This window comes from Ostrea edulis, chromosome 5 (assembly GCF_947568905.1).
Source record: "Ostrea edulis chromosome 5, xbOstEdul1.1, whole genome shotgun sequence".
Taxonomy (NCBI): domain Eukaryota; kingdom Metazoa; phylum Mollusca; class Bivalvia; order Ostreida; family Ostreidae; genus Ostrea; species Ostrea edulis.
The window spans coordinates 85,283,432-85,300,880 of NC_079168.1; the positions used below are offsets into that span (position 1 = coordinate 85,283,432).

General features: G+C 35.2%; 1 protein-coding gene across 5 annotated transcripts in view; it reads left to right on the forward strand.

The window, feature by feature from the left end:
- Window positions 1-9,158: 9,158 nt before the first annotated feature.
- Window positions 9,159-17,449, forward strand: part of LOC125649406 (probable helicase senataxin) — a 58,132-nt gene continuing 49,841 nt past the window's right edge. For 4 of the 5 annotated variants that reach the window (XM_048876942.2, XM_048876939.2, XM_048876938.2 and 1 more), the window contains exons 1-2: window positions 9,191-9,288; window positions 15,679-17,057. In XM_048876942.2, the coding sequence (XP_048732899.2) occupies window positions 15,714-17,057 (1,344 nt within the window). In that variant the 5' untranslated portion in view covers window positions 9,191-9,288; window positions 15,679-15,713. Of the gene's footprint in view, window positions 9,289-15,678; window positions 17,058-17,449 lie in introns of all 5 variants that reach the window. The other variant, XM_048876936.2, reaches the window with a different exon arrangement.

Consider the following 17,449-nt stretch of genomic DNA (forward strand, 5'->3'; position numbering starts at 1 on the left):
TGTGATCTTTTATGGCCGGTTGCTTCGAAAACACCTAAATAGCTTGATGTTTATATGCAAAAGCAATGTTGCCGAGTATAGACAGATACTTGCATTTGATTGGTTAAATAATTTAAGTTGTATTGTGTATTATAATACTTTGAAACGTGATCTTCATTTTCATATAGGTCTCTCGATTTAATATTCGTCAAAGACGGAATCTGTCGGTCTAACAGACATAGACACTCAACTCTGCTGGCAATTCATTTGACAAAATTAAAGGACAGTGCAATGTTTAGAAAGCAACATGCTTGTATATAATGTTATAATTCCAATGTTATTTATTACAATTGATTTGATTGGACTTAAATAAATCTAAACGAGAATTTACACATCAATAAATCCAAAAATGTTATGTATATATACGCGCCAGAAAACAAATAACACATAGTGCGGTGAAATTTATCAAATTTTTAAAATTGATAATACAGGGAACGAATTGGAATTTTAAGAATCAAACATTCTTTTTGAAGAATGTATAGATGTGTAAACTCTGGACATTTTACTCACAAACTTAACATGAAAGTGCTTTGCACTTTTATCCAGATTGCGAGTAAAATGTCCAGAGTTTACACATCGATAAATTCTTCAAAAAGAATGTTTAATCCTATATTAAAACAATCACAAGATATGTTTTTATATTTCGTTGCAACAATAAAAAGATGATCAACAAAGCTTGATTGATAGATCATTTTGAAAGCATGAATTCATGGGGCTTTCAATAATAATACGTCCTGAAATGGGATAAAACATAAATTCATTTATGACTACATGGAAATTTTGGAATATCTATGGCGTGTGAAACGTTGCAATATTATAAAAATCTTGATTTATATTCAAAAATCTTGATTTGTATTCGATAATCTTGATTTATATTCAATAATCTTGTTATTCATATGCAAAAATGAAAAGGTGAGGACAACGAATATTGATCAATCTCGTAACTTCTATCGGGGAGTTGGACAAGCACGAAGCCCTGAATATCCCAGAGGTGGGACTTCATGTCTTGGAGAAGTAAGCATCCCCTATCGATTGACCACATCCACCGTAAATCCTATATCTTGATCAGGTAAACGGAGTTATCCGAAGTCAAAATCAGTGTGTAAAGAACGGTCTAACAATTGGTATGAAACAACGTCAGACAGCATTTGACTCAATGATAGGTTGTATTGTTAAACCAAATCCTCATAACGACCATAGAATTTGCGAACTGCTTACTTTAAACGAGCCAATTGAAACCCCTGTAAAATCGAATTGTTTGTCAGTATCTTGTAACTGATCATACGCAGAACATGCTCTTGCGTATCGAATCAATTAAGAGACATAAACACCATTGGAATATTACTACATACATATATAATAAAATGTTGATTTATATTCCATATATCTTGATGTACATTCAATAAATGTTTATGCATATTCAATCTTTATATACATTTTACATTTGATAATCTTTATATATATACATTTGGTTAAAAATACAACCTATCGAGTCAATATATATATATATATATATATATATATATATATATATATATAAAAGCACTAAAGTTCCAACAACACCCGATACCTCAAAGTGTCGGATCCACAACATGGATACAAGGTCAAATACAAAAAATTATACAAAGCACTACTAAAATGACCAACGACAATCTGGTTGTTCGTGTCGTTGGTCATTTTAGTGCTTAATATATACTACTCAAAATTTGATAAGGATCACTAGGTTATATGTGTGTAATTTACCACGAACATAACAAAAGAGATAAATTTGACTCAGAAACGTGTTTACTCAGGTTGTGAATGAAAATTCATAAACGGCATGAACTTTTATCAATACGGAATGCTTGAAATCTGATAACAACACCAAAAGGCATTTCATTACAAAAAGTTAACAGCAAACCAGAGAAAGAATTACACAGTTTTTGGGGATAGTCCATCATTACACTTAGTCGATGAAGTGTCAATACCGGGTATGGCCTCCCCTTGCATCAATGACGGCTTGACAATGTCGAGCCATGCTGTCAATAAGCACCCGGATGTTTCCAATGAGAAGGTTGTTCCACTCTTCCACGAGGGCGTTTCCGAGCTTTGCCAAAATTCGTGGGTTTGTGCTCTACGGCGTGAAAGGGCAACCTGCAGCATGTTCCATACATGCTCAATCGGGTTCAAGTCCGGGGACCGCGCTGGCCAGTCCATACGGACAATTGTCTCCTGCTGAAGGTACTGCTCCACCACCCTGGCGCGATGAGGACGGGCGTTATCATCCATCAGGATGAACTCAGGGCCAACAGCACCAGCGTAGGGTCTGATGTAAACATCGAGGATCTCATCCCGGTACCGCACCCCCGTCATTGTTCCTCTCTCCAGGACATGAAGATCTGTTCTTCCATCCCTGCTGATTCCACCCCAGACCATGATGGAACCACCACCATAACGGTCATGTTCACTGATGTTGGCATCATGGAAACGTTCACGTTGTCGTCGCCACACTCGGTGCCTCCTGTCTGTAAAGTCCAAACAATATCTGGGCTCATCGGTGAACAGAACTTGAACTCAATCGTTCTGTGTCCAAGTGACATGATCTTCAGCCCAGTCCAATCGCTCCCGCCGGTGTCGAACAGTCAAAGAGACTCGAACACATGCCCTTCTCGAGTTGAGACCTGCATTGTGAAGCCGATTCCGTATCGTCTGAGTGGACACATTCACCCCCGAGGCGTTCAGGAGGTCGTTACGTAGGCTGGTTGCTGTCCAGAAGGGATGGTGTCGTGCCTGAAGAGCCACAAAATGGTCTTGGCGTTGGGTTGTCGACCTCTGACGACCACCCCCATGTCGGTGTGCTGCTGTACCAAAAGTTTGCTGTCGGTCCCAGGCCCTGTTTACAACGCTCTGGCTGACGTTTAGTGCATTTGCAACGTCACGTTGTGAATAGCCAGCGTCAAGCATTCCAATACATCTGCCCAGTTGTTCTGTCGTCAGGCGACGCCTTACACGTTGAGGGGGCATTGTGTTGATAAACGTAGTGTAAACATTCAAGTGGGTTTGAAATTTTAGAAAGAATCAGACACCGATGCCTGAGTGAAAATCGTGCAATGGTAGCAAAAGCATAAACTGTGATGAGAAACGTATTTCCCATGGCATGAAATGCACGTGCAAGTTTGTTGAAGACGTTTTTGATTTCACTTGGACACAATATTGCCAGTTATGCAGTTTAGTCTAGTCAATCTAGCAAATCACCTCAAAGTAATTGCAACAGAAACAAACTCGACGGAATTTAATAAACAAAAGCGTGATTAACAACATACAAAAAATCGAACAAAATCGGACAATGGGAAATATTTAAAATTTAGACTTAAATGTTTTAGTAAACCATCGATATTTTGTAGTGTTTACGGCACGGTTATTAATTTTTTAAACAGAAAAATATCTATGATCCTTATCAAATTTTAGTAGCGCATATATATATATATATATATATATATATATATATATATATATATATATGCGAAAATTTTGATTTCTATTCAATCATTTATACTCAATAAATCTTGATTTATATTCATAAATAACAAAATTATCGAATATAACTACCTAGATTATATAATATATATGTAAATACCAAGATTATCGAGTATGAATGACAGCATTATTGAATGAAAGGTGAAGATAACGAACAGTGATCATTAACTCCTATAAGAAATACAAAATGGATAGTTGAACAAACACGGACCCCTGGACAAACCAGAGGTGGGATCGGGTGCCTAGGAGGAGTAAGCATACCCTGTTGAACATAAATCAAAATTTATCGCATATAAATAAAAATAAATCGCATATGGAATTTGAAGATTATCGAAAAGAAATTAAAATTCATTACACAACACTATCAAAGGTAAAAATATTGAAAATATAAATGGGGGTGGGGGGGGGGGGGAGTGGGGTAGGCCACAATAGGGGATCAAAGTTTTACATACAAATATGTATAGGGAAAATTTCTCAAGAACCACTGGGCCTGAAAAGTTTACATTTACATAGAAGCTTCCTGACATAGTGCAGATTCAAGTTTATTAAAATCATAGCCTCCAGGGGTAGGGTGGGGACAAATAGGGGATCAAAGTTTTACATACAAATATATAGGGAAAACATCTAAAATTCCTTTTCTGAAAAATCACAAGGCCAGAAATGTTTACATTTACATGAAAAAAGCTTCCCGACATAGTGCAGATTCAAGTTTGTTAAAATCATGCATCCCCCCCCCCCCCCGGGGGGGGGGTACATTAGGGAATAGAAGTTTTACATACAATATATAGAGGAAAACTTTTAAAATCTTCTCTAGAACCATTGGGCCAGAGAAGTAGACATTTACATGAAAGCTTTCTGACATATCACACACTCAAGTTTGTTAACAGCATGGCCCCAGGGGGTAGGTTGGAGCTACAATAGGAATTTTTACATACAAATATATATGGAAATTTTTTAATCTTCTTAAGAACCACTGTGCCAGAAAGTTTACCGTTACACAAAAGCTTCCTGGCATAGTGCAGATTCAAGTTTGTAAAATTCATGGCCCCCAGGGGTAAGTTGGGGCCACAATAGGGATCAAAGTTTTACATGCAAATATCTAGGGAAAATCTTTAAATATGGGCTTAGGTGACCCAGGTAAGCGATGCAGCCCATGGACCTCTTGTGTGTGTATATATATTCTCCTTGGCAATACTTTATTTTGTGAAGTTTGACCTTTTGTCCTTGACCTGGGAGTTAGACCTACCTTAAAAAAACCCTGACTTATTCAATATCTCCTGAACTCCTTAAAGCTATATCTTTTATGTTTTGTATATAAATTTCTTATGACACTACCTTTTATATCATAATGTGACCTTTGACCTTGAAATTTGATCTACCTTTAAGAGAATGTAACCTTTTAGATATTCTCAGAAGTCTTCAATCAATATTTGATCTTGTGACCCTGGTCTGCTTTCTTGAAAAAACCCTGACCTAATCAATATCTCCTGAACTACTAGAATTTAAGGAAAGGCTTTTATATTTGTATATAGATTTTATGGCAAACCTTGACTTCCTGCTTATGACCTTGACCTGGAAGTTTGACCTACTTTTAATAAAAAATCTGACCTATTCAATATCTCCTCAACTATTTAAAGGGGCATGGACACGATTTGAGGTGAATTTTTTCCAAATTTTATTTTCCCATTTTTAATGTTTAGAATGTTCAACTAAGGTATTTCTAATGGTCAGCAAATATTTGAATGTCAGTTGCCAAGGAACATTGGAGATACAGAGCTCACAATGATTTGTTATGTAAACAAGGCTCATATCATGATTTGTTTACATAAATCAGATATACATGTACTTGTAAAAGTTTCGTTTAATGCAGACTTTTAGTTGATTCTGAACACAATTAAATAATTTTTAGTGTTTGGCACATCTCATTTTGTTTTAAACTTGATATTTTCTATTAAGTTATCTATATGTAAACAAAAACATGGCACGACTCCACGAGCCTTGTTTACATAACTAAGAATTGTGAGTGCTGTAACTCACTTGCAACTCAACAATTGATATTCAAATATTGGTTGACCAAATAGAAAAATAAAATTTGTCTAATTTTCAGCTCAAATCGTGTCCATGCTTTCATATTTTGTATATAGATTTTTTTAAGGCAAGTTCAGTCGCCGCGGTGGCCGAGAGGTTAGAGCGTTCGCCCCGCATGCAGAAGGCCGGGGTTCGAATCCAGGCCGCGACAGACCTAAGTCGTGAAAACAGGTAGTGACAGTTCCATCGCCAAACGCTCGGCATCAGGTGTGAATGTCACGGGTCCTCGGAGATGACCTTATAAACGGATGACCACCGTAGGTGTGGCACGCTAAAGAACTCTCACTGCCCAATGACCAGGGCCGTAAATTACATGGAGGCGGAGGAGGCAGATGCCTCCTCCAACTTTTGAGCCAAAAAAAATTAAAATTTAAAGTTCATTAGAATTTATGTTGTTTCCAATAACTAAGAACATGATACCTCCCTTAAAAAGCATTCCAAATCTTTCTTTTAGAATGAGTTAGTCAAGTAACATCTTAGAAGGCCCTAGAATCAAGGATTTTGCACGAAACGTGTTCAGTGTGCACAAAATGTGCTCAGCATCTGGGGGCCTGGGCGGCCCTCAGACCCCCGCTTAATTTCCTGCCTCCTCCAAATTGAAGGTTAATTTACGGCCCTGATGACCGTAAGCGCCGAACATAGGCCTAGATTTGAAGACCTTCACCGGTCTTGGTGACGTCTCCATATGAGTGAAAAATTGTCGAGTGAGACGTTAAGCAAGACGTAATTAATCAATCAAGCTTTCGTATCATATCATGATCTATGACCTTGGTCTTATCAAGAACAGCAACATCATGTCAGTGATATTGGTGTTGAGGCATCTCTGTGTTATATGCGAATTCATTTTCAGTTATGTTGTGTGGGTTAGGTTGGGGCCACAATATAGGGTCAAACTTTTCATGGGAATGAAGATTGATAAAACAAATATTTTAAAAATTATAACAGCTAAACAATGACAGGGCCAATGTGAAAGATATGGCCCGTGCACCTCTAGTTTATCACATCTAAAACTTAAAATCACGTGAGCTTTTCTTATCAAAAATTGTCTGTCGTCTATTGCGGTCTATTGCGGTTGTTGTCACTGTCGCCATACATCCTTTTACTTCTTTAACCCATTAAGGCCAATTACAACCGGTTTCGGCACAAAAAATCCTTAGCTTTAGGGGATTCTAATTTGTTCAAATGAAGGATCGTGATCTTTTCAAATGGGAGATGATTGGAAAATAGTGAAAGAGTAAGATGAGATGTTTGAAGAAAGAGAAACAGAAAAGCATTATACATGTACAGTAAATCACGCTTCTAGCGAAGTGCTAGGACGAGCATTTTAAATAAGTATAAACGTTATAAGCGTAATTCGTTATATGATATCTAATGAGTTCACATTAGGTTTTCATAACTACAGGCAATGAAAATCACTTCGCTGTAAGTGTGAATTCATTATCAGCGTATTTGCTGTAACCGTGTTTTACTGTAAGTGTGAATTCATTATCAGCGTATTTGCTGTAACCGTGTTTTACGTATGACGAAGATTTAAAAATTTGTTCACATTATATATATTCCAGAGACAGAGCGGGGCACAATGGGGGTGAGGTGGGGTGTTGGAAAATTCTTTAAAGATCTTTAAGGCCTCAGTTGTAAGCATCTTCATATACGTTTAGTGTGGAATCAAGTTTATTCAAACAATGGTTCAGTGAGACAAGATGGGGCCACAGTATGTGTTCAAAATTTTACACAGGAATATTTAGGAAAATTCATTAGAAGTATAACATGTCGAATTGATATGTAAGTATCCTTATGTAGTGTAGATTCAAGTCTGTTCACACCATCAAGTTATAGGGCTCACAGCGGGTGTGACCGGTCGACAGGGGATGCTTACTCCTCCTAGGTATCAGATCCCACCTCTGGTGTGACCAGGGATCCGTGTTTGCTGTACTCTTAATTTTGTATTCTTTATAGGATTTATGAAGTTGATCACTGTTCGTCATCTTCAGCTTTTCATTCTGGTTTACAGGACTGTGTGTTAGTCTAGTTTCCCAACAATTTATACATGTATATGCCCTCTTTATGGCAGAACAATCCATCAGTTGACTTTGGTCATTATGAGACAAAACTAAAACTCTTTCGTCAGTTCTTTATGATTCTATAACAAAGTCTGGTGTATCTTTTTGCCAGAGACATTATCAGCATCGGTGAAACTGATGATTATTTGACTTTCTAGGCGGCTAGCTGCTAATCCTCTGTTTCATGAGTTGGCCCACATTATTTACTTTCCTATGTCTTCTGGACTATATGCCCCCGTCCAAATATTCACATTGTCTTGCACTTCTGCTTCGTACTTAGATATCTTATTGAAAATATATTATTAACAGCAAACTAACAACTCAACTTTATAACAAACAGGATGATTTCAGCTTCTCCATCGTCAACTTCCCATATATATGTTGCAATATTCCATTATCACCTGCATGTGGTGTTTATATATCTCAACTGATTCGATACGCAAGAGCTTGTTCTGCATATGTTCAGTTTTTAAATCGAGGCAGGCTACTGAAAAACAAATTGATGTTACAGGGGTTTCAACAGTCTCGTTTAAAGTCAGCATTTCACAAATCTATGGCCGTTAAGTTATAATGATCTAGTTTGCCAATACAACCTGTCATTGAGCCAAACGCTGTCTGGCGTGTTTCATACCAATTGTTAGGCCGTTCTTGGCACACAGATTTTAATTACGAATTACTCCGTTTACCTGATCAAGATATAGGACTCATTGTATAATAAGGAGTTTTCCGGATACGCGTTAATTTCGCACTAATTACAATAATTAATAATTAATTAACTTGCCCTCCTTTAGGTTGATTTTAAGATGTCTATGATCACATCAAGCATCGTGGATCAGCACATTGGAGAAACATGGCGTAGTCTTCTGATTCGTTCCCTACATGTAGATGTATAAGCTCAAAAACTAGAAATATGTAATATTTCGTGTGAATACGTTTATAGATTTAGTACTAGCTTTCTGTACATCTTTTACTATCTTTATCCATCTTATAAAAAACGCTTTCTCGTCATGGTCCAATCAGATCTTCTCAAACCGTTTTACTCTCCAGTGTAACTGTTTTACTCTCCAGTGTAACTGTTTTACTCTCCAGTGTAACTGTTTGAGAAGATCTGATTTTAATTAGATTGGGGCATGTCGTCTTAAAAATTGACAAACTAATTCTGTTGTTGGTCTATATGTATAGGTTTTAAAGGCATAAAAAAAACAACTGTATTTTGCTCAAATATGTTTACAAATGTATGCAATTCAACCAAATTGGGTTAGAACTACAATATTAACGTACCAAATACAGATACAGAAAACACAGATCGTCTTAATTTAAAAACAATAAGTTTACAATGCAATAAACACTAAAATGTGTTTGTATACTTGGTCCTCTGGATCGAACTTGTAAAGGGACGAAATCATAGGCAACCGACAAATTCGCACTCAATCTCTACCAGAGGGCGCGCTACGCATAGCTTCACTTGCACTTGTGTTGGGGCACAGCGTAATATACGCCCTCTGGTGAGAGATCGCAATACTAAGACCGCGAGATCTTGATCACCTACTCACAGACACAGAGAATATTCACCGTGCAGTGCAATGTATGAGACTTTTTAAAATTTAAATGAAGCTGTGCATTACGGTAGAAAAATAATGTATAATTAGTTATCATAATTCATATGTTTTATTTCAGTAAAATATATCGTTTCACAGATTTATAACCTAGTTCAATGTTTGCATCTTGCAAAACGAAAATGAAAGTTGATTGAAAAGAAGGAAGTTTTAATGTACATGTATTTACTAGGTATAAATCAATGATAGGAAGTTTTTCTTCACACCATTTAATACGGCCTCCGTTTTAAGGAACACGATTTTATTGAAAATTCATTATTCTACACAAGTTTGAGAATGCAGACAAGTTTGTTTTCCTGACATTTTCTGAACTTTTACTTTAATTTACAGGAATGAAATGTTGTTAAAGTTAGTACTCAAAATATATTTAGGATCAGTCTGGTAACTTTGAACAAACTTATATTTTGCCAATAAAGTCATTGAAGTGTATGTTAGATAATCGCATGGAAAATCTGGAGACAAATTTATCGCATGGCTGTGGTAGATGAACTATAAAGCTATAAATCATATTCTACAATTATCAAAGCTGATATTTGGGTAACAGAATCGTCCAAGTTTGTTATTGTATACAAATTCTGCCTAAATCTGGTCAAGCTCACTTAATTGTTTCAATCTTGTTGATATGGTGATAAAATGTAAAGCAATTCAAGAAAAATAAAGATTTTGAGTGGTCATGTATGCAGAATTATCTATTGTCAATTTCTATTAATATTTTACTAGTATCCTGTGCTTAAAAAATCTTTAAGAAACTTGACATATTATTTTTAGATGTGTTAACAGAACTGAAAACAACTGATTATATTCAAATTTAGTGTTAAATCTAAAGCAAACTAGCATGGCACTGCGCCATGCCCTTTTTGGCTGCATGGCACCATGACCTTGCAGGCTTGCACCAGGCCCTTTTTTCTCTATAAAATTTTTTAAAATATTTGTTAAAGAGACACTACAGCTCATTTTGCGCAAAAATCATGAAATGACAATTTTCTCAGGGCTTTCTCAATTTTTGTTGCATTGTTGAATGTATGAACTTTGCGAAAATAACACTTATCTAAAGTTAAAAACTCTCGTTTTAACGTAAAAATTAATACTTTTTGATGGCCTATACAATAAATATCGAGTCTCCTCCTTCGGTCTTCAGACGCATGCGCATAGACAGTAAACAGTGCAGCATGTCGTCAAGTGAGTGCAGTGGATATCGATAGATCCAGAATTTTGAAAGATTCTATGAGAAAAGAGGTAAAAATAAAATGAGACAAAACTCATACGTGAAATAAAATTTACCTTGGGATCAGTATGACCGTTGGAAAACGAAAAGCTAGGAGAAACGATTGTAACTCAGTGGCGGATCTAGGATTTCCGAAGGGGGATGTGAAAGTCAAATATTAGCCAAAGTAATCGGCCATTCTGGGTGCAAAATTTGGAGTTTCACTCACAATTTGTGGTTAAAAAGGAGAGGGGGATCCTGGCCCCCCTAAATCTGCTATTAGGACTAGCCGCGAAGAACTGCTTTAAAAGTGTTATTTTTATCTGAACACGACAGGTGTTAACCAGTTGTAAAAACATCGGTCAATAAGAACATAGGTGGGTTTCTGTTGAATTATGATTTATATAATTACTTATTATAATGAGCAGGAAATAATCTAGCTTATACTTGAAAGGTGAGTGTGGTCCCCTTGAAGGGGATTCCTACACAACACCTTTGCTGTCATTCAAAACCACGTGATGTAAATAAGCATTCAAAAGTCCGAGTCAGCATGAAGAAACCTTTGAATTCCGGACGATCTTCAAAGCGCAGTTGAGAGTAAATTAATGCATCCAATTGTTCAAAATTGTCAGTATCGATATGATTTTTATCATTTTATCAATACGTGTTTTTAAAAACACTTTATTAAAATGTGGGAAATGAGCTGTAGTGTCTCTTTAATATAAACAATTGTTCTTTATTTCACAATGTTGATTGACAAGTTTAAAGTAATTCCACCCTCCTATGATGTCATCAGATTTTGCAAAATCAATTATTTATATAGATTTATGCATGATAGGAACATAAATTTTGTTGGAGTATTTTCCGATACTTATTATAAAAAATCTTGTTAGAAATAAACTATTTCAAAAGTCTAAGTTATAGAGGAATAATTAATGATACATGTCAAAATATTGAATCCAAGGGCAATAACTCTGTTTCTATTGATTTCTTTATCAAGTCTATTATGCGATAGATTTCCTTTATTTTTTACAGACATTTTGTATATTTTTGTGAAGATACTGTTTCATGAAATTGTTATGAATGTTACTATATCGTCATAACCAATTTTTATGAAAATTTGATAACATTGTTCAAGGAAAATAGCAATTTTCTGAAGGTGATGTGTGATTCTGTTTATGTACGTCTCTCATCTTAAAAAGTGTGATGACCTATGTATTTTATTTGATAATTTTTTAGTTTTAACTCTAATGAATGGAAATAAATACACTTTTCAAACTTGTATCAGATAAAACTGCGAGTATGGAGTCACCTTAAAATCAAGGCAGCAGGTATTAACTTTTAAAGAGGCTAAATGATTATTCTATTACTATCATAGTATAATGCAATGAAAGTGCCCTTAAATACGCCAGTTTCGAGATACGAACTCTTCTGTATAGGAGGTGCATTTAGTGGAACTTTGAATGCCTAAGTGGGACAGAGTGGATATACAGTCAACGAGGAAGACGATGAAATGTATTAAAAGCGGCTTCTCTTTAAATATGTAAATGTGGGAAATAGGAAATACTATCGAAAGAAATGTTTTACCGAAGTGGAAACATACAAACAATGTCATATTTGCAAGAAATATCTTGGATATGGTACTTATGAATAGCGAAATAACGTGATAGGATAAGAATTTTATGTCTTTAAATACTCTCTAAATACTTATCACTTACTTTGTTTGTGTATCAATCGAATTCGGGTTATCAAACAGCATATGAGAAACTTACTGAGTACATTCACTTACGCTGTGATGAATATCTGTCCCACCCCCGCGTGTAAACAAATTATTTCGCGCCTTACTATGTACGAGAGTTCTCCAAAGGGAAATAACTCGGACGTATCTCGAAACCGGCGTATTGTCTTGCCGCGATGAAAAGTGCCCTTTTGAACATGTGATATGTGTGCTCTCTCTAGATCCTAGATTTAAAGGGACTGATTCACGATTTTACCCCAATTTTGTTTTATACTTTAAATGATCAAAATCTACAGTGTAGTATGTTTAGAGGGTTTCACAAAAAAATTAAGGTCATTCATCATGACAGAAGTTCGTTATAGAGAGTTTATTATTTGTTTTGAAAACAAAGATTTAGGTGTGTTATTGTTTACGAAGTTTTCAAAATAAATGGATATTGATCCAAGTTTATTATATATATCACATCTCAAGTATACCTTAGGTAAAATGTGTAATTTAAAACTTAAAAGTTGTGATTGTACATAATGAAGATGCTTTAAATTACAAAATTAAGTTTTCACTGGTTGGTTTGTTTACATAAAAGGACTCAAGTCTTTGTTTACATAACACAGAATCAAAGCTAACATATTGCTACTACCCTTGCATTCAGACGGTCCAAATTTTGGTTGTCAACATTAAATGAGTCATATTTTTTTTTAATTTTTAACATAAAAAATGAAAAATATTTCTTTTGAAAAACGTGAACCAGTCCCTTTAACACTAAAATTAAATTATTTCAATACGATGAACAATGTAAAAACAGAATCCATATATTCACAACTATTCTGCAGCTATTCTAATGTAACTGTCTTTTTTAATAATTTATGTCATAATGAAATTTAGGGAAAATTAAGGAGCATTTAAGAAATATCATGCTATATGTATTTTTGTTTAAAAGTCAATATGAACGTTCTATTCCTAGTGACTGTAATTATTCTAAGAGTGAGGACTTCATTTGGATTTTTTGACATTGTGCCACCTTCTACTTTTATTGATACATAAGATACCAGTACTTCACCCATTATATCACGTACAATATTTAACATTTTAATATTTAAATACTTATCTTTTTTACAAATTAAAAGTTCTCATAGTTGTACAAGCTTCGTTTCACTGTGACTAGATACTTTCCTGAAGAATGACGCTTGTCTACATTATTTTGGGACTAGATACTTTCCTGAAGAATGACGCTTGTCTACATTATTTTGGGACTAGATACTTTCCTGAAGAATGACGCTTGTCTACATTATTTTGGGACTAGATACTTTCCTGAAGAATGACGCTTGTCTACATTATTTTGGGACTAGATACTTTCCTGAAGAATGACGCTTGTCTACATTATTTTGGGACTATATACTTTCCTGAAGAATGACGCTTGTCTATATTATTTTGGGACACTCCTTGTAGATAACAGTAATAGTTGATCTTTCACTTAATATTAAATAATAAATTCTAATTTGATTCTAGTTGATGTGTTCACATTCAAATAAGAAAAAAATGATTAGTTTCTGAACCCTCTTTTATGGGGTTATCTTCACAGGACCTTCCATGTAGAGTGTAGACTATGCTCCTTGATTTCTGCCTGCTGTGTGCATATCTGTGTACTGTAGTAACTAGAAAATAAATAGCAGGAAAGATTTGTATATTGTTTTGATAATGTATACAGATTTTATGACATGAATATGTATTGATAAATGTTTACATTTGTTGTATCTTGACATTTTGAAATTTTTCCACATATTTCTCTGCATTTTTGAAAATAAATGGATTGTAAAATTCATCAGAGTTTTAGCCAGCTTTTAAAAATCACTGCCCATTTCATATCTAAGGGAAATTTTGAGGTGTGATCTCCCAAGAAGAATTTTGGGAATAATCCTTCTCGCATTACAATTTATAAATGTGAGATCACTGAATATTATTGTATTCTGATAATAGAAAATGATAGTAAAATATGTAAAAAGAGGCTTTTATCATAAGTTATATACAGCTTACTCCAGATATATTGAAATTCAGGGGACTGATCTTTTTTTTTCAATATAACCGAAGTTCAAAATAAGCGAAATCATAAATATTGACCATTTTCGGGGGCTTCATTTGGCATCTCAATCCCGATTACGAAAGTAGAAATATGAATTTATTACATTACACAATTTACAACATTTGGATAATAGATTTTTATTTAAAAAAGAATATGTGAGGTTTGTTTTTTATTGAGCTGACTAAAAAGGAATATTTCAATTTCTTGTGTCTACAAAATGTTTGTCATCGACTTTCCTGTGTCTATAAAATGTTTGTCATCGACTTTAGGTAGTGTCTGTACATAATGATATTTTTAAAAAAAAATTTACAAATAAAAAATTTCGAGGTTGATTATACGTCACATTTTCATCCGGAATTTCGTTTTTGCTCTCGTCACTGAAATTTCTCTTGCAGTATGTTTCCACTATAATATTGGAAGTAAGTTCTTCCCTGGAAACTATTGCCATGAAAACATTTGACACACATATATGTCTACCACCAGAATTTCAGAACCAGTTTTTATTTTTTACAAAGTTCACTTACATAAGCAAGTGGCATCGATCATGTTGTCTGTAAAGACATTGTCGTTGTCCAAGTCAGATGTTAGATGTTATAGACTTTATTTTGAGATTTTAATGTGAACCCTGCCTTGCAAAAACTATTTGTGATAGCGGCAAGCTGTTTGAAAATACTGGGGTTAAGCAAAATTGTCATTTCAGATTTTGACTTCAAATTCTTGTATCTATTGCAGTTACTTATTTGTATTTTGTGTTCAATGATAGAGTTTTCCTCTTTCTTTTTTTTTGTGGGGAGGTCAAATTTTACAGACGATTCTGTCTTCAAGCTGTGGAAGAGTGATTATACCCCACTGTTATTTTATTCCTATAAAAACACGCAATGAAAAGTAATCCATGGGAATTAAACCAATCAACTGACACTTTAAAATCTACCTACCTGTGTAATTATGAGCCACCAACCTTGATGTGACTTCAATATAGCCGTTATGAAAACAATACATTATGAACTCAGTGGACTGATAATTGATTTCAAAATAGGCAATATTTATAAGTGATTTCAATTTTACCGGCATTTTAATGCAGAAAACATAATTGACTAAGACTGGGGATTTTGTTTTACTTCAAAATAAGCAATATTTCAAAATAAGCGACTTCAATATAAGTGGAGTAAGCTGTACAATCTTTTGTAGGAAAATTCTCCAATTTTTTACAGTTGAAGGGAAATATTTTACCTGTAAAAGGAGAAATATTTATTCTTTGTCAAAAGAGGAAAGGTACCTTTTATTGGTAGTAAAAAGAACGTTGATAAATCCTTGTTCACATGCATGTTTTATCTATAAAGGAAAACTTTGGACCACAATACCATGGTTGAAGAAAATGGATATAGATGAATTCTCCAGCGATAGTTCCTCTTGTACTGTGTTGGAGATTAATGAAGAGGAAGAAACTTGGAACAACGATTCTGATGCAGAGGGAGGGAAAAGAAAGAGTAAGAAAGTCAGTAGCAGAGTAAAACGCGAGCTTCAGAGTAACTCTGACACTAGTGATAAAGAGTGGAAGGAAGGAAGATCAAAAAAGAAGAAGCTGAAGACAAAACATAAAAAGAACACTGCAGCATTTGGAAGAAAACGATCGGATAACAAAACAAGCAAAGGAAAATCCGGGAAAACAAGTACTGTGTCTTCTACAAGGGCAAACAATAACATTGAAGCGTATGGATTTGAGAGTGAAGCTATATTCTCCCAAGTGGTGAAAAATAAAAATGACTCCTCCCAGGAAACGATCAGGCTGACAGATGATGAGGATACACAGAATGGGGAGAAATATAACGTTAAAGTGCCTTCATTTCACTTTAACATTAGTGATGAAGAAATGGATGCCGATGATGAAGGGCTTCCAAGTCTGGTTAATCCACAACGTAGATGTACAACGAATTCTAGTACATCTACAGATAGGAAACTTCAAGGAGAAAATGGTAGTCTTCACTCAGCAATGGGAAAGAGGAAGTTTAGTACACAGGATATTGAAGACAAAGAGTACTGGTCAGATTTAGAAGTTAGCAGTTCAGATGATGATACCCCACTTCTGCAACTAGATCCTGCAAACCTTTCTGTGTCCAAAAATGAAAGCGTGTCCTTGGAACAAAAGGGGAATATTGAAGATACCGGTCTTACAGATGATGGAAAGACATCAAAGCCACTGTTCACTATACAGAAACGTTTTTCATCCTTATTTAAATCCTACAGTCCCATGAAAAAACCAAAGCAATGTGGTATAGACAACAATTCATTAAGCAAGGATGACAGAGTTAACTCAGATTCAAATTTGATAAAGAATCCTGGAGATGACTTTGATAGGAATGAGAAGAATGTTGAAAGTGATGATGAAACTCAGCCATTTGATGATGACAGCCTTCCTGACCTTTCACCTCAGCCTAGATTTGACCAATCAACGAAGAGGGAGTCTTCACCTGAAATTTTTGAAGAGGAATCATCTGATGAAACCACTGAGGTACTGTACACCCAAATGGATAATTGTATCTACATAGAGGACTCCGAGGAGGAAGAATTGTCCCAGTCGCTGTTCCAAGAGGAGGTTAAACTGGAACTGGATGATTCCAGTGAAGAAGAAGTGTTTGTACTGGATGGTAGTGATGAAGAAAGTTGGCGGGAAATCCTAGGTCTGGATGATTCAGATGATGGTGGCTCTATGAAAAATGAGGTTTGAATTTTTATTGTTAATGGCTGAGGAGAATATTTCCATTGTAGAAAGATAAAGGATAAGACAGATTAAAAGAGGTACTTGTCCTCCCAAGAGCTGGGTACAGTAAGCATCAAAATCAGCCCTGTCTTCAAATTTCTCAAATTAAATATGTAAGGTGTCCACATCCTGCCTCTCTCAGAACACATTGATTTTTCCATATACCGTTTAAGGTGTCTTTTCCATAGGGTGATAAATTTGGCTTATTTTAGCGGTTACATAGCTTTCCGCCAAAATTTCACTCGCCAATTATGCATCCAATTGCAACTTCAGTATTTGCAAGAGAGACAACTCTTCCTTGTCCACCAAAATTCATTCCGTTAAAATTATTAGCATACCTTTGAGCCAGCAAA